General features: G+C 39.8%; 1 protein-coding gene across 3 annotated transcripts in view; it reads right to left on the reverse strand.

The window, feature by feature from the left end:
- The window catches only part of cfap20dc (CFAP20 domain containing), a 342,974-nt gene that overhangs the window by 296,488 nt on the left and 24,200 nt on the right, over positions 1-22,286 (reverse strand). For 2 of the 3 annotated variants that reach the window (XM_048606448.1, XM_048606447.1), the window contains exons 1-2: positions 6,611-6,736; positions 6,199-6,285 (exon numbers count right to left, since the gene is read on the reverse strand). In XM_048606448.1, the coding sequence (XP_048462405.1) occupies positions 6,199-6,285; positions 6,611-6,631 (108 nt within the window). In that variant the 5' untranslated portion in view covers positions 6,632-6,736. Of the gene's footprint in view, positions 1-6,198; positions 6,286-6,610; positions 6,737-22,286 lie in introns of those variants that run through there. The other variant, XM_048606449.1, reaches the window with a different exon arrangement.

A 22,286-nucleotide genomic window follows, 5' to 3' on the forward strand; every position in this document is an offset into this window, starting at 1 on the left:
TAGCAGGACACATGCAAAAGTTTAAAATTATCAGGCAGAATCAACATGGCTTTCTGAAGGGGAGATCACATCTAATCAATTTACTGGAGTTGTTTGAGGAAGTGGTTCTCAGTTGACAGCGGCTGGGGAAGACTTTTAGCTGAAACAGCAGCTTGTCTAGTTTGATATTTAAAGCTAAATTATTAGCTACAGCAAAGGCAGCATTTATAGAAGGAGTATATCCAAAGTAATAAGATTAAGATAGCACACAAAAGGGTCTTGCAAAGAGTATATGAAAGAGTCCTGTTGAATAGAAACAAAATGCAGCTGCTGCTTGTATAGAGACAGTTTGATAAGAAACATCCTTGAGAAATACTGATATTAGTCTTTGTACCAGGCTCGTCCAAATCTGGTATTGATCACGGGATAGAAGAGATGGGCCTGACTTGCATCAATTAAGATCCTCGGGGAATTGTAGACACAGATTACAGATGTTAAAAATGGAGTTAAGTGTACAGGCATTAAGGGATTTAAATGTATTCCTGCGGATATTCAGTCCACTTTGTACTCCAATTTCCCGCTCGCATTTGTGGAGGTGGTTGTGGGCATCGTTGATCACAACCCTTATCATTCTGCGGCCATTCTGTGCAGCTGTTCTTCAGGCCTGTGGATTGTTGATAGGTGCTTTACACAACCAAGAACGGACAACTACATGGAAACAATCCATTACCATACAACAACAGAAGACTAGAACAAAGAAAAGAATAGCTCTACAAGAAAAACTGTCCAAACTCACCCACAACATCATCATGGACAACACAGCAACATGGATCAAGAACATCTCGGACCAACCACTTACAGACCCTGAGAAGACCATCCTAGTACACGAGCTGATTTATAACAAGAGAGACGCCAAAAAAACTGATTTCCTAGCTGCGCTGGAATCGACACTAAAGAGCAACGGACACACGGAGGAAATACAACAGACCAGACAGACAATAGTCCCAACACTGAGCAGAAAAGGTAAGTGGAACACATTCAACACAGAAGAGAGGAAAGCCCTGGAAAGACTCAAGAAAGACAGAAACATCGTAACCTTACCAGCAGACAAACGACGCATGACAGTAATCCTTGATAGAGCCCAATACATCCAGAAAGCCAACACACTACTAGCAGATACTGACACCTACCAGCAGATGGCGATAGACCCAACACCACAGTTAGAGAACCAGATTACAACAACCCTGAAGAAATTATACAACTCAGGAGATATCAGCAAGAAAGACTGCCAAAAAATGAAGCCAGAGGAAGCCAACACACCCCGCTTTCTATGGACTTCCTAAGGTACACAAGCCAGGGGTCCCCCTCAGACCCATTCTCTTACTACCAGGCAAACTAACTTATTGACTAGCCAAAAAATTACAACTGAAGTTGGGTCTTTCTGAAGAAGGGTCCAGGCCCGAAATGTCAGCTTTCCTGCTCCTCTGATGCTGCTTGGCCTGCTGTGTTCATCAGCTCTACACCTTGTTATCTCAGATTCTCCAGCATCTGCAGTTCCTACTATCACTGAAACTGAAATACTCAGTTGACAACACTACCCACTCCATCCACTCCTCCCAAAAATTCCTCAACATCATCAAGGACACCAAAATAAAAGAGGATGAGATAATGATATCCTTCAACATAACAGCACTGATAACACCCATAAACATCTGTGTAGCCAAAGAGACAACTGCTACACTGCTGGACGAATCAGGATGGCAAACACCCCACAACACCAACAGCATCAACAAGGACAGCACCCTGAAACTGCTGGATCTGTGACTCACAACCCACTTCACCTTCAACAACCCTATATTCAAACAAATCAACAGAACATTAATGGGATCCCCAATATCAGGACTGATTGCAGAAGCGGTAATGCAAAGGTTAGGTTAGAACAGACAGTGTTCCCCATTATACAACCCAAACTCTGGGTCCACTATATAGATGATACCTTCGTGATTATCAAACGTACAAGACTAGAAGAAACCCACCAACATATAAACAACATTCTCACCGGAATAAAATTCACAAAAGAAGAAGAGAATAATAACCAACTATCCTTCCTAGACATCATGGTAGAACGCAAGAACAATGGGGAACTCCAGACTAGTGTATACAGAAAGACAACACATACGGACCAGATACTTAATTACACCAGCAACCACCCCAACACCCATAAACGGAGCTGCATCAGGACAGTATTCAGATGAGCTACAACAAACCCGGAATGGCTCAAAGCAGAACAGGTGCACTTGCACGGAGTTTTTAAAAGGAATGGATACTCAAAAAGCACAATCTACCGCTACCTTCACAATAGACCACAACAAAACACAACACGGCCAGACACACTAATCAGCCGACCGTTCATCACAGACATATCAAAGATGACCACAAGTTTACTCAGACCCCTAGGTATCAGGGTAGCCCACAAACCAACAACCACTCTGTGAGAGCTACTGATGAACGTAAAGGACCCCATAAACACAACCAATAAAACTAACGTATTATACAAAATACCATGCAAGGACTGTGAGAAATGTTACATAGGCCAAACTGGGAAAAAAACTGACAATAAGAATACACGAACACTAACTGGTCACCGAGAGACACGACAAATTCTCACCGGTCTCAATACACACGGACACAGAAGGACAAATGCAACTGGGACAACACATCCATAATAGCACAAGCCAAACAAAGACATGGCAGTGAATTCCTGGAGGCCTGGCATTCCAACCAGAACCCTGTCAACAAACACAATGAACTGGACCCGATATATAAACCACTGAAAAACAGAACCGGGAGTAATGCCAACCACCCCAGCAAACCAAAGCATATAAATAACAAGCAGGACAGAACAACAACGCTTCACCAGAGGCGCACTGACGATGTTACCTAGCAGGGCGATGAAACATCTGCAATCAAACACACCAGCTCAGCGAGCAAGTCTACAACCTCCGAGATATAGGCAGGTTGTATGAGTGGGCAAAGATCTGGGAAACAGACTATACCATGGGAAAATGTGAAATTATAAATTTTGACAGGAAGAATTTTTTTTTAGCCTATTCAAATTGTGAGAAATTGCAGAGCACTGAGATACATACATTCAAACAAGGGACAGGAATAGGCTGTCTGGCACCTCAACTCCAGTATGCCATTTAATAAGATCATGGTTGATCTGATTGTAACCACAAATACACATTCTTCGTAGCTCCACTAACCCTTCACCCTTTGCTCACCAAGAACTTATCCACCCCATCTTCAAAATATTCAAAAGACTCTCTTCCTGAAAAGGCAGTGGAAAGAGTTTGAAAGCCTCATGAACGACTAAGGAAAAAAATTTCACCTTCCAATGGGAAATTCTGTATTTTTAAAGGCAGAGATTGATAGTAACAGGGTGAAAGGTCATCAGGGATAGGCAGGAATGTGAAGTAAATCAGATTAGCCATGATCTTATTGACTGGTGAACATCACAGCTTGAATGCCATTGTGACGCAAGCAGACAATAGTGACAAATTGCTGCAATCTGTTATAGTTGGCAAGGTCAAATGCCTTCAAGAAATAGAAGGTGGCCATGTACAGAGTTGATTCCGTTCCCTGCACTTTTCTTGGATTTGTCAAATGGAAAATCATGTTCATTGTGCCTCTTGATAGGCAAAAGGTGCATTGAGACTTAGGAAGGAGCTCTTCAACCACAAAGAGGTGATAATCAAAGGAAGATTCTCAAGATGATCTTTCTTGTGATGGAGAGTAGGAAAATCCTTCTAATTTCCACAGTCAGAGCAGTCTCATTTCTCGAAGATGGTCACAATTATGGCATCTCAGAGATCTCCTGGCATGTTATCTTCCTTCCAAGACAAGAAAATTAGGTCATGGATTCAAGTCAAGAGTGCACCTCTGCAGTATTTTGATGCTTCAGGGATTTTATTTGTGCCAGAGGGCCTTGTTATTTTTCAGCTGTTGAATGGATTTTTTGATCTCACAGTAGGTTGGTGGTGCACTGAGAATACGACAGGTAACGTGTAACGTGATGGTGTTGACAGCACTTGTGTCAAAGGCTGTGCCTTGTTTCAGGAGATCCTCAAAGTGCTCCCTCCAGCTGGCATAGATTGGCTCTTGGTCTTTGATGTGCAACTGTCTGACCAACAGATCGATTACAGACCAAATACATGTGCAAAGAGGAATCAAATTCGACTGTGGCATTGCACCAACACTCTTGTCTATCTTCCTCCCTCAACACTCCACCCTATCTGCATGTAGAACACTGCCAGAGTGAAGTAAACCAACAGGACGAGTGGGAAACCGTTCAACCTTTGACATGAGGTTGCAGACTTGCTCGCCAAGCTCGTGTGTTTGATTGCAGACGTTTCGTCACCCTGCTAGGTAACATCATCAGTGCGCCTCCGGTGAAGTGTTGGTGTTCTGTCCCACTTGTTATTTATATGCCTCAGTTTGCTGGGATGGTTGGCATCACTTCTGGTTCTGTTTTTCAGTGGTTTGTATATTGGGTCTAATGAATATGTTTGTTGATGGAGTTCTGGTTGGAATGCCAGGCCTCCAGGAATTTCCTGGCATTTCTTTGTTTGGCTTGTGCTATTGCAGATGTGTTGTCCCAGTCAAATTTGTGTCCTTCTTTGTCAGTGTGTATTCATACCAGTGAGAATTGGTCATGTCTTTTGTTGGTTAGTTGGTGTTTGTGTATCCTTATTGTCAGTTTTCTTCCAGTTCGGCCTATGTAACATTTCTTGCAGACTTTGCATGGTATTTTGTATATTATGTTATTTTAATTGGTTGTGGATATGGGATCCTTTACATTTGTCAGTCGCTGTTGCAGGGTGGCGGTTGGTTTGTGGGCTATCCTGATACTTAGGGGTCTTAGCAGTCTTGTGGTCATCTCTGCTATTGTCTCTGATGAACAGTAGGGTGACTACTGTGTATGGCCAGGTTGTGTCTTCTTGTTGTGGTCTGTCGTGGAGGTAATGGTGGATTGTGCTTTTTGGGTGTCCATTCCTTTTAAAAACTCCATTTCAGTGCTCCTATTCTGCTTTGCGTAATTCTGGGTTGCTGCAGTGTGTTGTAGCTCGTTTGAATAATGTCCTGATGCAGTTCCGTTTATGGGTGTTGGGGTGGTTGCTGGTGTAATTAAGTATCTGGTCCATAAGCGTGGTCTTTCTGTATACGCTAGTCTGGAGATCCCTGTTGTTTTTACTTTCTACCATTATGTCGAGGAAGGGTAGTCGATTATTGCTCTCTTTTGTGAATTTTATTCCGGCGAGGATGTTGTTTATGTGTCAGTGGGTTTCTTCTAGTCTTGTGCGTTTGATAAAATGAAGGTGTCATCTACATCGCAGACCCAGAGTTTGGGTTGTATGTGGGGGAAGCACTGCCCATGCTAACCTTTGCATTACTGCTTCTGCAATCAGTCCTAATATTAGGGATCCCATTGGTGTTCTATTGATTTGTTTGAATATACAGTTGTTGAAGTGGGTTGTGAGGCACAGATCCAGCAGTGTCAGGGTGCTGTCCTTGTTGATACTGTTGGTGTTGTGGGGTGTTTGCCATCCTGATTCGTCCAGCAGTGTGGCAGTTGTCTCTTTGGCTACGCAGATGTTTATGGATGTAAATAGTGCTGTTTTTCAAGAAGACGACGTGAAAATGACATAACAGCAGTATCTACATCCTGTGATCACCAAAGGCATCACATTATAAATAATGTCGGTATTTTATGATCTTAATTCTGATGACCAAACTCTTATTATCCAATTCAATGAACAATTATCAAATTGAAACGTGAACTTCGTTTATGAAAGATGGTTCCTGATGACAATATTTCAGTAATTTCTGCTTTTGATTCAGGTTTCCAGCATCGGCCGTAATTTACTTTGGTTTTCTTTATTTTGTTGATTTTTTTCCCCCCACTGTTCAAACCGCTCCTATTCCTTCTTCCACCAATAACTCTTCTCATGATAATCGGAGAACGCATCTGCTTTTGGATTATTTTTCACTTACAAAGTTTGCAACATTCTATAAATTTGAAACGCATTGGGATCCAATTGTAAATCCACACTGTTGGTGAATAAAAAGGTTTAAAGTATGTATTTCGAAAACCCTTCTAACTCTTTATAAAGAAAAAAAATCAATAAATTTCAGCACTATTGATAACTAGTAACTTACTTTTTGGACCGCTGGACTGCCGCAAAGCTTCCATTTTGCAACTGGATCTTTACCTTGTGAGCTGAAGATTTCTACAAATGGTCCTCCCTTTTAAAAAAAAGCCATAGGTTTGTTTTCCGCTTTGAAAAAGCAAGTAGTTGACAAACACAGGGTTACAGAAGTGAAGGAAACTGACAAAGCAGTGACTGCTCATGGAAACACCCAACACTAACTACAGAGAAAAGTTCTAGTGTGCAAGGATAAAACATTGCAGTGGGTAAAATAAAAGGTCACGACCGGTTAGCTCTTAAACATGATGCCATTGCCTTAACATAACTGATAAATGTATGTTGTGGTTGAAACTTCCTTCATGAATAAGGTACGTTGTGTATTATTCTCGTGATTTCCAAAGAGCACAGTATTGGAACATTACCTGATACTCGTTCTTGAACATGCTGCAAAACGTTCAGAAAGCTTTGTAAGAATCTAATGGAGGAAATGCACAGAAACAATCCTTTCCATTTGTGAACAACACCTCACAGCCTCAACCTCCATTTTGCACTTGTTGCCCATTGAACCAATCAGAGCGCGAGGAGCGCCGCTCTCAGAGGAACCTCGGCGGTTGTCATGGTGACACGGACGCTGCAGGCTGACCGTTTGTAGACGGCGCGCGTGCGCCCAGCTCCAAACTGAAGGGCGTTTCTGTTGATTTTCTGCTTTTGTTCCATGTTGACAGATGAGTTGCATTTTGAAGATGTACCACCAGATAGTGCTCGCTTAGGAATAAACTCAGTTAGTAGCAGTCCGGCGTGTTGTGCGTTCAGATCCACTCCGGGATTTGATATCAATACAGTAAGAGATGGTAAATGCTGATAGACTGTTGATAACATGTCCTTCAAACCCAATGTGATTCAACAAAGGCAGCTTTGCAAATAATATGTTGTCAAATACTTAAGGTGGAAGGTGGGAGGAAACCAGCTTCATGCCCTGGTGCAGCCTCTGAGACTGGTGACACTTTGAAGTTTGCCTGTAATTATATCCGCCTCAAAGATATGATTGTGATCAATCTGACTAATTACATGGTCAAGTGGCCAGGAATTGTATTCCACATCATCACTTCATGCGTTTCATGCAGCAGTCTATGATTACAGATATTTTAACCTTGATACCATAGTGCCTGATTAATGAACAGTGCCCTTATAATCATGGCCCACAGTTCCACAAGCCATCTTAAAATGTACAAATGTATGAAATCCCACTAAGACCATCAAAATGAACAATTGCGTGACTGGCTGGTACTCAGTAACAGAAAAAAAAAACACGTTTATTGGAGCACACAACTTCAACAAGTGAAAAGAAAGAATTTCTCATAGATGCAACCTAAACTATGCCTGCTCAACACTCCAAGTATGAATACAATCAATCAGGATTAAGACAGAAAAAGGGCAAACTGTTTAACACTATAACACTGGCATAATAATAGACAAGGTAAACAAAATTCCAAATATCAAAAGTACAGTTTCCTCAATGTGTTTTTGATTTTTGCAATTATGATATGCTGTTATCTATAGGGTGACAATTGTCCTTCAATTCAGTGGTTGATCAGGTGAACTTAGATTTTCTTCTTCTGTGTATTTTCCTTAAAGTTTTCTTGGTATTTCTGTCTTTTCCCCATAAAGAGAAAAAGAGAGTGAGAAAGAGAGAGAGTGAGAAATGGATGCTTCTGGTCTCTAGTCTCTGGATACTTCATTCATTCTTCTGCTCTTGACACTTACAGCTTATTAACACTACAATTCAGTTCCTGTTTTTCAGTTATAGCAACACAAATTCTATTTCAGTTCACTGTCCCAAAAATGAAATATGTGGTCTCTTACAATCTTCATCTTTCCAAATTACCCTGAGCCCCAAGCCTACAGTTTAGTTATGCCAACCATTGTGATATACTGTTCTTCACCACCAACCCCTTACCCTGTCCCCAATCAAAAACATGGTGGTATTGACCATCGATGATTATGCATCCCATAGTAACATGCATTCTCATATCCAACATTGTCTGCTCCCTTAAATGTTGAGATGTCCCCAGTTAAAATTATTTTCCCCTCTGCATCCCAGCATGCTGCCTCCAAACCCTACAATTGACTTCTGCAACTGGCCCACCCCAGAAGTTATCCCTATCATATCCCTTTAACTTGAATGATCAGCTGAAACCCTGACCAACTGGAATGACAGCCCCAATTGTGCTCCACCTCTGAATGATATTTGTATCAGCTTCCTGCCTGACTTGCGACTACAGCCCAGACTGGATGCAGTGGAATTTCAGGACTGACCATGACCTGACCCCTGGACTGTAAAAATATGAAACTCCCGACCAACCCAGTGAGTGACCATGTCCCAGGCCCTGGGTTGAAAATTGGATGACATTCTTCACTGAGTGTGTCAGAATGACAATAGCCCCCTTGATTGAGGAATGATCCTCTTAAGCTTTGAAACATGGCTATTTAGTTCAAACACCATTTTGTGTACTTGCCACTTAAGCTGCTGGTATATGGTATAGATGTTACATTGACACAGGTCGGTGCAGTACAGCAAAATTTCCACACCCTTTGCCGTCCATCGCTAGCAACCATGACAAGTTGCCTGGACTTGCATTTGTGAGCCTTAAAAAATAGGTAGGCATGCTACACAATAATCAGTAATAGGTTTCAGTTTATCTTTTGACCGTAATGGATGTTTTAACAAGTATTCCTGAGGTAGTGCCATTAGGAAAAATTATGGCAACAAACAGCAGTGGAAAAGTTAGCTCAATTTTTTATAAGACACTGACTACTGAAAGTAATATAATAAATTTTATATCATAAATATTCAAATAAATATTGAATTTTTTGGAAATTAAATAATTTATGTCTTTACCTTATCATCCGCAGATTCAAGGACCAATGTAAAGACAGCATCAAGCATGACAGATCATAATTAGACATAATTGTCAAGAATGTCTTCATGGCTTTGATTGAAGGCTACTTTTTATCATTTGCTATTAGGGTTGCCTCTAATGAATCCACAGGATTTGAACTGTAAAAGGCATTAAGTGAGTGGATCCCTTAAATTGATGAAAGAAAAAATTATACATCAAAACTCAAAGACTACACTATTGACTGAAGTGTCAGGTTTCTGAAAAAAATGAACCAAAGGTTGTGAGTTGGCCAAACTGAAAATGAGAGCACATAAAAATGTCAAAGCTCAGACTTTTGTTACTGGAGACAATGTTTTAGCATTATTACCTGTCTCTGAGAGACTATTAAAAGCTCAGTTCATTGGACCTTACCAAATCAAAAAGAAATGCAATGACGTGAATTATGTCAAGAATTCTGTAAATGGGGAAAATTCAGCATGTGTATCATATTAATATTTTATTGAGATACTATCGACCAGGAAGATAGCGTAGAAGTGTGTTTGCAGTGGTGAAAAAATAGGAAGTGAAATAAAAGTATCAGAAGAATTTGAAAATGAATTGAAATTGAAATGTTGATCCTCTAGTAATCAGATTGAATAATATTGAGTAAAAAGTTAAATGGAATATTATGCTATCTCCAGAAAAATATCAAAGTGACTTCTAAAGCAAACACAGACTCATAAATTGATATGTGTAAATAGGCCATGCTATTAATGGAGCGGTTGTTTTAGCCATGAAACATCATGACTACAATCTCAATCCAGAAAGATTAACTCAAGTGAGGAGAGAAGATAAATTCAAGATGAACAATGATATTACTGAACTGAGTGACAATAGCTGGAGAGTTGGAGCTCACTTATTGTGATGGTGACAGAACTACATGGGTCACAAAGACTGTATTGATTATTACGAAGTCAATGCAATATTAAGGGTTAATTCAAATCTGATTTCCTCAATTGGAAGAGTGCATTGAGAGACTGGACAAACAAGATGTGAAAGGTGCTATCCTTTCACTGAAGCAAGTTTTAAAATGTGTAACATTGGGAGATGTGGGGTGTTGGGGATCAACTCCTGTGATTGTTCTGCAGGTCCAAAAGCTGTTGAGTTAGACTCGAATTTCTTTTACAACAGCTCCCTGATTTTTTCTGTCCTAACATTTGAAACCCAATGCGTTTCTCAATATTTTGAAAGAGATTTCTTTATTTTTATCATGAAATGATATAATACAGAGCTGCATTTGAACCATCATGCCTGTGCCGATTCTTTGAAGAAGATACTCAGTTAGGTGTACTCCTCTGCTTTTTCTCCCATAGCCTGTGAACAGCTTTCCCTTCAAATATTTATCTAATGCACTTTTGAATTTCATTACTGAACTTGCTTATATAATCCTTTGAGGCTGTGCTACTCAAATCACAATAACACTTTGCATAAAAATAAATTCTTTAAGTAACTAGTCGTTCTACCTAAAGCTGTGCTTATTGGATTCCATTCTGCCAATTAAAACACTTTGACTTCATTTGCTGTGTCAAAGCCTTTAAGATTTGAAAGACCTCTATTAAATCTTCAGTTATTTTTCTTCGCCCTGAGGAGAATATGCCCAGCTTCCCCAATTTGTCTATGTAAAAGTCTCTCAAACCTGGTGCTATTCCAATTAATCTTGACAGGAAGATTGTGGTTATGCAATGTGGTGCCAGAATTGAACACAATGGGCCAAAATTTATCTGTTCTTGGAAATGGGGCTGAAGGCAGGGATAGGGTAGAAATGGAAAAATAGTGGTAAGCCATGTCAAGATCCTTCCCAATGCATTCCGACTGAAGGGGATGTTTTCCAAGGCCTGTTGGGGAACAAAATAAGCTATACACATCATAGAAGGAGGCAAGCAATTAAATTGATTAAGTCCCCGATTAGGTATGAATTTGCAGCCTTGCTTGTATTTTACTGCCAGAGAACAGAACCAGAGGTTCCAAGCCCCAATTACAGGGTTATGAATGGAAAGGTTTTGCTCCATTTGAGGCACCTTAACAATTTAAATTTTCCTCAGTTTGTAATAGCATGAATATATCTGAAGGTGTCTCTGTGTTGGGCTTTCACAATTCCCACATTGCCTCAGCAGTGTCCATCTCTCTCATCATGGCTGCCAAGGCTCCAGAGCTGGTAGCTTTCTGATTGAACCCACTGTATCAAACAGATAACGGAGGCAGTAAGTCAGACATGGGTACTGTTCGATCAAGTGTGTGCTCATAGGACCTACTCAATTCTGAGATTGGGTTCTGGAAGACCAGGATAAAATCCAGCCTAAAGTTCCATCTGAGATATACCAGACTTTATAAAGGTTTATCATAACTTTCTTGCTTTTGTGTATTATTTCTCAATTTATGAAGCCAAAGTTACCATGTATTTTAGCATCTTTATCACTTTTCCCGCCACATTTGAAAATTTGTATGTGTACACTCCAAATCTCTTTGTTCCTGAATCACCTTTACAATTACATCGTTTAGTTCAGAGCACCTTTCCCATAGATATATTATGTCAGACAACTAATAAATATGAAACCCATTGAAGGGTATAATGTGATGTCCTTACAAGCTGCTTGGGTGTTTTTACGAATCTCAATGTAATTATTTCCCCACTTGTGGGACTTAGGAGTCACAAGATGACCAGCATTTATTGCACATCCCTAGAGCACCTTGAGAAGGTTCTAGTGAGCTGCATTCTTGAACCGCTCGAGTCCACGTGCTGTAGGTAGGCCCACAATGCTCTGAGGGAGGTAATTCCAGGATTTTTACCCAGCAGCAGTGAAGGAGCAGTGATATATTTCCAAGTCAAGATAGTGAGTGGCCTTGAGTGGAACTTGCAAGTGATGGTGTTCCAATATAATTGCTGCCCTTGTTTTTCTAGATGGAAGTAATCGTGGATTTGGAAGGTGCCGTCTAAAGATCTTTGAATTTCTGAATTTTATCATGGAGGGAAGGTCATTGATGAAGCAGCTGAAAATGGTTCGGCCCAGGACACTTCCCTGAGGAGCTCCTGCATAGATGTCCTGGAGTTGAGATGGCTGACCTCCAATAACCACAACTACAAACCAGCACAGACTTTGTCCAGTGATTCCCATTAATTCTAGTTTTGTTAGGGATTCCACTTTGAAAATTTGTATTCTCAGAAATGTGCATCATCTGAAATACTGTAATGGAAGTAATCACCAATAGCACATTCGAATGATACCTTTCCACCAATAAACCTGTTTGGATTAGATCAGAACCACGCAACTCTTGACCTTACCAGTGTCTTGTCCCAGACATCAATGAAAGCTGAATGCCAGAGATACTACTTTTGACTTTCAGACAACATTCAGCATGAAATTAGACCAAAATGTTCTAACAGAGCTGTTGTCCTTCGGCATTGAACAGAATATATTGCTGTGACTGGAGTTATAATTGGCTAAAAGGAAAACCGATGTAGCTTTTGGAGGCCAGATGCACAGGAGGAGTTTCACAGGGAAGTGTCCAAAGTACAACATCTTATCTGATTTATCATTGAACTACAATGACATGATAAGATGGTGGCTGAAGCGATTTGTTAATGATTACACAGCATTCATCTCCATTCATAATGAAGTAGCTCATGCAAACCTACAGCAGGATCTTGACAATATTTCAGCCACAGTGACACAGTGACACACTTCCAACTGAAGAAGTCTAATTATCTCCTGTTGGCATTCAATGTCATAACTATTAACATTTTAGGAGCCGACCCTTGACCAAAAGTAAATCTGTATTAGTTACATCACCATTATGGGTGAAAAAACTGTGCATACTCTGAGGGGCGTGGTTCACCTTCACACCTTCAGAACGTTTTGCGCTGCCATCTTCAGAGTTCAAGTGAAGAATGTGACTGAATAATCAACCAATTGCTTTAGGTGCAACAACATTCAAAACCTTACATCATTCATGACAGAGCAATTGCTTATCTGATTGAATATTTTAATTCTAATCCCATTTTCCAGCACCTGACCATAGTTTTGTATGCTATGGCTTTTCAAATGCTTATCTAAATACTTATTAAATATCTCGACAGTTCGTGCATCTATCATACATTCAGGCATTGAATTCCAGACACACTCTGGCCTCTTGAAAATATTTTTCATCCAATCCCCTTTAAACCTTCAGCTCCTTTCCTTACGGCTATGCTCCCTGATTATTGACCACTCTACTAAGGAGAGAAGGTTCCCCCTTTGTATGGCTCATAACTTTGTACACCTCAATCAGGACCCCCTCAACCATCTTTGTTCTAAGGAAGACAACACCAGCCTACCTATTCATAGGGATAGACTGCAGAAAATACACATGGAAGATGATTTATTTATAATGATTTTTTTTGGTATGCTTTTGTTTTTGCCATTGTTTGAAAATTGTGCGCTATTCACTTGCCATTCATTACAGTTGAGTGCACTCCTGTCCTTGACTTAGTATCACACAGCAGTGTATGTGAATTGAGTGTTCATCTGTCTGCCTGCAGACCATTTCTGTCCTGCTAATCTCTCTATTACCCTTTCAATTTCTTTACCATACTCATTACGTCCAATCTTATTTTCAGTAGCTGTTTTTCTTTCTATCCAGAGGTCAATTCCACTTTCCTTCAGTATGCTCAATTAATTCTGTCACTACTGTTAACCTAATTTGTAAATCAGAGCGGCATTTAATTAGTGATTCTTTTGTCCATATTTCTTAATAGTTCTGCCATTTCCAACTGAAATAGGAATAGGGAATTGCAACATTTCACAAACCTTAAGTAAAGAAATTCTCAACTTATTCTTAAATAAGTCCCCTTATTTTGTGATAGCAGGTAAGTAAGCAGTGCAAAAGGCATGCAGGGTTATTGGTGTCATGGGACTAGGGTTGATGAGGGCAAGTGATGCAAGATGTTGCAGGCAATAGTGAGAGTGATAGAGCATTAGTTTTGGTGAAATGGGCAGAGTAGCAGAGATACAATGAGTGTGAAGTATCACAGAGATGATGGCACTTACATTGGCAGAGTATTGAAGGACATTGACCTTCTTCCTTCCTTGCTGTACGTTCCTCCAGCTGAGATTGCTTTAACCCAAGTGGTAACCTTAGACCAGCTGACACAGTCTGGTGTTGTGTCCTCCACTGCTGGCCTTGGGCGAAGAGGAAATCTTGCCTCTGCACCACTATATTCAGCAAGATCTCTAGGGCACTGCCCACAAAGTGGGATGCCAATTTCCCCTGTCTGCCATGTCTGGGGCAAATATTAGGGGCCACATAGGGCAGCTCCAGAGACAGGGCATGGGTCTGGGTGCACAACAGGATTTTAAAGATAGTGTAGGTGGAAGGGATGCCACTGAATTCCAGGATATCCACCGAAGTGCCTGTGGTAAGATAAGGCTAGAATTGGACATCAGATGTCATAGTATTGCGAAGTTAAGGAGAGTAGTTGTGGATTGGGAGGCAGGACTTTAGAATTTGATGTTTGTAAAATATCGGTATTTGTAAAATGCAAGGGAGAAAGCAGTTCGTGGTTCCTTTAAAAGACGATGTGCTTTTCTACGCTTAGAGATTCAAAAAGGCTATCTGTGGGCAGCAGCTTGTGGGTTTGCAGGTGCACATGAATTGAAACATTTGTATCAAAAGGCCAAACAGTTCATAGGCCAAGCAGCAGTTTTGTTTTGTTATCAAGACAACAAGTTTTGAATTTAGCCAATCAATTCGAACCAGACACTTTTGATACCAAAAAACCAATTAAATGTAAATCAGATGGTTTTGACAACATATGACCAAACCTATTGTAAAAAATATTGATTGGTCATCAACGGTATAAAAAACGGGAGCAGTTGGGCAAAGACAGGAGAGTGAAATGCCATCTGCTGGAGATAAAAGCTCTCAGCTCTTGGAGAAAGCACCATCTATTCACAACAGTACCACGGCACTCCTCGCTAAGATTCCTGACAGAAAAATTCACAGAGAACGTATTCCTGATAGAACATTTGGAGAAGGCACAGAGCATTCCAGAAGACAAGTAACCTGGCTGTAATTTTGAGACACTCAATTCTAGTTTTTTATTTTATTTTATATAAGTAGGACTTATATTTATTGGAACAGCATACGATTAGAATCTTGTTTTATTCGGGAATAGTTAGTAGTTAGAAGGGATTTATTCAGTTTGCTAATAATTTAGTTAATTTGTTCCCTGGTAAGAATTAGATAAAAAATTGTTACTTTTTGGTTGTAAAGTGAGTGTCAGGGATTTATTTTGTTTAACCACTAGAAGTTGCTGAAGGGCAGGTTACACCACTTTTCCACTCCTTTCACAGATTATAGGGTGAGGTGCTCCTCTTTGGGTGTTATGGTTTTTGTTCTCAGAAGGGAGCCAACCTCTGCTTTATAACAATAGGGCCAGAGTAAGTAGTTAATGGGCCGAGTTTGTTAAGTAACAACAAAAAACTCATAAGGTGCCACGGCAATAATCCATCAAAAAAGATTGCACAACTCAGACATAGCCAAAAAAAAACTAAAATTCAGACCCACATCTAGAATATTGTGTGCCAATTTAGTTGCCTTATGTAAGGAAAGATATAAATGCATTTGAGACAGTTCAAAGGAGATTTACAAGACTGATACCTGGACTAATTGGATTAAAAGGATGGTTGGACAGGTTGGACTTGTTTCCACTGGAGTTAGAAGAGTAAGGGCTGACTTGATTCAAGTGTGTAAGATCCTGAATGGTCTTAACAAGGTGGAATGTGAAAAGGATATTTAATTTTGTGGGCCAGGCCAGAACTAGAGAGCACTGTTTTAAACATTTTCAAAACAGAGATGAGGATTTCTTTTTCTCTGAGAGGGTGGCAAGACTTTGGAACGCTATCTCAGAAGGCAGTGGAGACAAGGTCAGTGGAAGGGTCACTCGACCTTAAACATTAACTCTGATTTCTCTGTACAAATGCTGCCAGAACTGCTGAGCTTTTCTAGCAATTTTTATTTTTGTCATTGAATATTTTTAAGACAGAGGTGGATAGATTCTTGTTGTGCAGGGGAATTGAGGGTTACCAGGATGTAGTGGAGATGGCAGTGTGAATTCAAAGTAGAAACAAATCAACCCTGATCTTATTGAATGGTGGAGCAGGATCAAAAGACTGAATAGTCTATTTCTGATCAATTTGATACATTGTGTGTAACATCTCTTAACAGATTTAACTCAAGCATGATTTCCATTTCATTGAGCAATGTTGACTCTTCCAAATCATTTTATGATTTCTGAGTACTCTGATACCATGGCCTTTGCTTTAACCTGTGCTTTAAGCCACTACCGCTACTTGCGCATTGATATACCAATCTAGAGTATCTCAGGCTGTGGATATCTAGGTGTATAAACTGCACCTGAGGCTTCTTGCTCCTTACCTCGAGGCAAGGATCTTCAACAACTTATGCACAGTAACACTCCTTTATTTACATTTGTACATAATAACTTCTCATAGCTTTCATCTGGTATCAAGGATCTCTCTTTTCAGATGCTCATTCTCGACAGGTGTCTTCTATCTTCCTAATGTTAGAGTCATGATTTACATGAATGTCATTATATCATATCTCCTCCAAGTTTCTCTCTACTTAGTTTACTTTTGCTTACTTATTTGCATATATAGTTTATGTAATAATGAATGCCATTATTAACAACATTATTACCATTATCACTGCAGCAATTATCATCACTACCTTCACCTCCTAACGCGCTCCACAAAGTCTGAACCTCCAAGATTGAGATGATCTGAAATTCTGTCTAGATATCCTGATATGATTCATTTCATTTCAACACGAGGGCAATGGTGTTTTATTATGTCTTTACAGTTTTACCACTCTGTACACTATCTGTTGCAGTACAAACATGGCTGTTCCGTATCTTGTAATATTCATATTTGGTCTCGCTTCATGGTTCAAGTAAGATTAGTGACTGGCTATTCCTCCTTGAGTGTCCTTCAAGCATTTGAACAAAATAAGATCTTGGTCGATCAAGATGTCTGATGACTGTGTCAACTTATCTCCTGTCCCTTAATTAGACTTTCTGCCCTGGCTTTAAAGGTTGACACCTAATATCTAGTGTTGTACCACCTCTTCTGGTTTTGTCAGTAGCTGTTCTGGAATTGATTTTCCTTGTTGTGATTGTGAGAAGTTTTGTTTGGTTTGAGTGCATGTTCGAAAGCTGGCACATCCACTTTAAGCTCCCTCTCAATGACAATTCCACAGATTGTCCAACGATGTGGCATTGCTGTAATTGAGTAGAAATAATTCTCAGTCTGGATTCTTATACATCATAGATGATAACATAATTATATGTCATCAGCCTTAACCTGAATTTTTGTATGCATTGACACATTTTGAGGTTTATTTTGATCCCAATAACATATTCAAAGAATTACAGCCCATCTTGATCTGGAATTTCAGTACCATGAAGCATTCTGCGAACCTTTCACATCCCCTTTAACTTTTCACGCTTCCTTCTCTATGCTTGCATGTCTCTATTCAAAGCTGTTGGCATGAAACATACCAGTTTTTGTGCTCTGTCAGTTTGTTGTTGAGTAAGGACTGCTCCTAGTCCTGCGTATAATGCATCCAAAGCTATTAAAGTGAATAAGCCTGAAATGTGGTGTATTACTAAATCAGTAGAAAGTAGTTTCTCTTTAATCCTTTCAAAAGCTGCAACCTGTTCCTGATTCCAATACAATTACTGGCCTTTTTCAAAGAGTCTTCTGCCTTGTCAAAAACTAGTTAGGTTGGGGATAGTTAGGTTCTTGTCTAAGTAACACTGTACATAATTTTACGAACCTTGGTGACAGACATTCGCGAACAGCGCTCATCTTCCCTTGATCCAGTGTGATGTTTTATCCTTTAATATTGTGTGCTAAGAATGCAATTTTCATTTGAAAAAATTGGCATTTCTCAGTTACTGTAAGGCCTGCATTCTGTAGTCCATTCAACACATTGTGACTAGAGAGTCAGCATTGTTTCTTCGTTTTGCAAATCTCTCGGACATAATCCACATAACAGATGGTTTCCTGTTTCCTGTCTAAGATTCTAGACATTATCCTCTGGAAAAATCTCTTGCAGAGGAGATACCAAAGGGTAGATGGTTGAAGGGATGCCACATGTATGACATGATAAATAATGTCAGCAATCTTGATTCTTGGTCTAAGGGTATCTCCCAGAACACAATGTTGGTATCCAGTACTGTGAAAAACCTGTTTGTTGCCAATTGTGCTACACTATCATCGACAGACAAAATGGGATGGATGTCCCTTCTAACTCCTTTAAACGAGTGAAATCCACACATAGTCTTAGTTCTCCATTTTGTTGGGAATAGTTAATAGACTCGAGTACCAAGGTGTAAACTCAGTCAGTGTCAATTTGACCCCACTTCCAATCATGCTGTTTAACTGAAATTTTAATGCAACTCTTCACCTCAAAGGGTGAAGAATTTTCCTAGGGTATGCAAGCAAGATGAGTTTAGCAACTTCTTGCAAATTAATGAGATAGTCTTGCTTCACACTTTTGAAAAGCTTTGGAAATTTTCCTGACATTCTCCCCCATTTTCTGAGTACTGTATGTATTCAGTCTAAGAGACCTAGAGGAATACATGCATTTCTCCTCAACAATGAGGTGTTTTGATTCCTCACTATATGCGATGTTGCATTGATATTTCATTCTTTACATTGATTTGCTCATGCAACTGAAGATCTGCACCTCCAGGACACTGGAGTTTTATGTTTGTTTGTCTGATTCTCACAGACTTCAACCATGGCAAGCTGGATTAAACAAAAGACAGAATAAAAACCAAAAGAACTGAGGCAGTGTCATTGGAACCGAAATGTTAACTTTGATTCCTCTTGACAGATGCTGCCAGACCTGCTGAGTTTTTCCAGCAATTTCTGTTTTTGTTAAACAAAAGACACTCTGAACTAAAATTAACATTTTACCCAAGGACAATTAAACCAGCCAGCAAAGTTCCACTGGGAGGTGTGATAAAGTTTTCAACTTCTGTTTGATTTACACCATAATGAGAATCTTCACATGTTGGAAATGAATATCACCTATGATTACCAAGCTTGAAAAACAACTTCAGCAGGCATAATATATAAACAGGAACTGCTATTTCAAGGAGTTCTCTTTTTGGCAGCAAGATGATGGAACTAAGTCTGCAGAGTTGACTGGACATAGGCTGGAGAAAGCTCTCCCTTTGTTTGTTGAGAAGAAAAGCACGCTAATACTGACTGGGAAGAAACATTAGGACTTGAGTAACTAGCAGACAATTGCGTTATTGAATAATGCTAAAACAAACTGCTCAGTCAATGATCCAATCATGGTCAGGCAGCATCTGTGTGAAGAAAGCAGAGTTAATGTTTCAAGTTAACAAATGACCAAAGAGTCACCAGACTCAAAATGTTAACTCTGCTTTCTTCGCACAGATGCTGTTTTAAAACTATTTTCTTTTCGTATTGGTACTATCCTGTGTGTGTGTAGAGGCCCCATGCTTCATGTCATGTTTTTATTATAATCTAAGGTATAGCAGGTAGTAAGTTTGTTCTTTCTTCAACTCAAGAAAACTTTGCAATTGGTTCGTTATTGCTTATGGTGAAAGTTGTTCAATACAGTTTAAGTTGGAGAAGGGTATAGCCTTGTGCTAAAAATGAATTGGTTGCAATCAGCTGAGGATGTTAAAATAAAGGGGTCATCCCTTTTTAACTGGTTGTAACAATGCTAAAAATGTGCAAGGGTAGGTAATTAATCAGGGCTGCAGTTTGATGCTTTTATATAGAGTCCCTGTAGAAGTAGGCCATTCAGCCCATCAAGTCCACATCGGCCCTCCAAACAGCATTCCACCCTATCCCTGTAATTCTGCACTTCCCATGGCTCGTCCACCTAGCCTGCACTCCATAGACACGATGGGCAATTTAGCATGGCCATTCCACCGAGCCTGCACATCTTTGGACAGTGGGTGGAAACCAGAACACACCGGAGGAAATACACACAGACACGGGGAGAATGTGCAAACTCCACACAAACAGTCACCTGAGGCTGGAAACGAACCTAGGTCCCTGGTGCTGTGAGGCTGCAATGCTAACCACTGAGTCACCGTGCCGCCCATGTTTGCTTACTGTTGCCCACATGACTGTCACAAAATGACTACATCAGATTTTGACTTTGAATACTTTTAATACACACAGTTTATGCAGTAGGCAACTTAGCCTTATCAAAACCAGATTCATTGATGAACAGTGAAGTTTTTAAATGTAGCAATTGCTGCTATGGACCCTAAGCCCGACAGCCAAAATTTGGCTAGGATCCAGTTATACAAGTTACAAGCAGAAACTTCAACTTTATTATTCTCTCCACTGGAGGTACTCAGCATTTCCTGTATTTCTGGTTTTTGTTTCATTTTTTTTTAACTATGGGACAGGGCGAGAAACCAGGCTGCAAGTTTACCTCAGGCAAAACAGGGTTTGAACCCCATGCTGTTGGTTGAACTGCCTGTGAGCCAACTGAGCTATCTCCTTCTCTCCACTATCCCTAATACCTATTCAGCTATCACAAATAAGCAATGATTTTAAAAACTTTAGTTTATACAATATTAATACTAACATCTGCCAGCTGGACGTGGCCTCAATATACTTCTCTTGTTACCCTGGTTCATCTGAGCTGCCTCCCAGACTTACTTGCAGGCTGGCTTTAATTGGAGATGAATGATTTTCCAAAAGACTGTCCAGTACAGTTTGCTGAATTTAAGCAGATATCATCGAAGGCCAATTTGTGGAAAACCTCAGATTGACAATTTCAGGCATATGTTGAAGACACAATGCCCATTTTGTACTGGTTTCCAGTGCTAGACAAACTTCTCAGCTGATAGATAATCTCTTTCTTTTCCTCTGGCATTCAAGTGATTTAATCTTTTCCACAAGTTTCATGTAGGTGTCTGCTTCATTTTATTGGCTATAGTTTACCATGTTAGGATTGGGTTCTTTTGCTCCTATGTCTGTTAGTGAAATTTCTCCACTGTGAAATTGCATTTTCTAAAGTGCTCTGAATCACTGTTGGAGTCTGACATTGTTTGTGTCGTATGTTCAGGATCCACAGTAAATTCCATCCATCTACTGCTCCACATGCATCATTTCATTCATCATATACTGATTATTGAGGCATTAACTAGCTTTTGGAACTGACAGACATACACATTCATTTGACTGGTAATAAAATATGAAGCATCCACCATGGAACCATATTGTGCTGATACTCAGATGTGCATCATTCCTACGCACAGGGAAATAGCAGTCTGCCTCAAAGAATCATGATTACTTTAAATAAAGAAAGTCAAACTGACAGTATTAAAAATGCATAGCATGGCTCAGTTTTCATTTTGAAAGAAGCCATCATTGCATCATATTCTTTTTACCTTGGAGATCTGACTTAGATAAATGTATTTTGTTTCCATAATTTGATTGCTTTATGTCTTCCTGGGAAGGTGTGAAAATTAGCTGATGGAATGTTTCTTCGTTGCTGCCCAATATTGAATGACATAAGGTATGGCTTTTGCAGCAACCTCTGACTGTTCTTTCTTTGGCAAGTGTACTGGGCACTGCTACATTAATGCTCTTCAGCCTGGCAATCTCACTGAAAATCAGCAAAAAGTCAATTATTTGGTTTTGAAAACAAACAAGGCTGCAATCTAAGACGTGGGTGCTCTGCATGGGAAACCAGCTCTCTAGAGCTGAAGTTAACAGGTCACTCTGTGACAGGTATATTAATAAATGGTAGCAGGTACTTCATTCTAATTAACAGCAATCAAAAATCATTTAAACAGTCTGTTGTCATTTGTTAGCTAGAAAGGGCAATGGGGTTGCTGATGGGGCAGGATAAAGCTGACAGTTTAAGAAATTGTTATTTACACTTAATGAATACATTTCACACACTGTGTACTGTTCTTCAAGAATGTCGACTGAAATTACATTGTCAGTAAAGAACAGTAGATTTCAATTGAATTTGAACCTTTTAATACTATACTTCATTTGGATCCCACGTTTCTCCACAATTCACATCCATTACAATAAACCTCATTTATATTAAATTCTATTCACTGGCAACATAACATTTTTATCTGACC

This window comes from Rhincodon typus, chromosome 16 (genome assembly GCF_021869965.1).
Source record: "Rhincodon typus isolate 14 chromosome 16, sRhiTyp1.1, whole genome shotgun sequence".
Classification (NCBI taxonomy): domain Eukaryota; kingdom Metazoa; phylum Chordata; class Chondrichthyes; order Orectolobiformes; family Rhincodontidae; genus Rhincodon; species Rhincodon typus.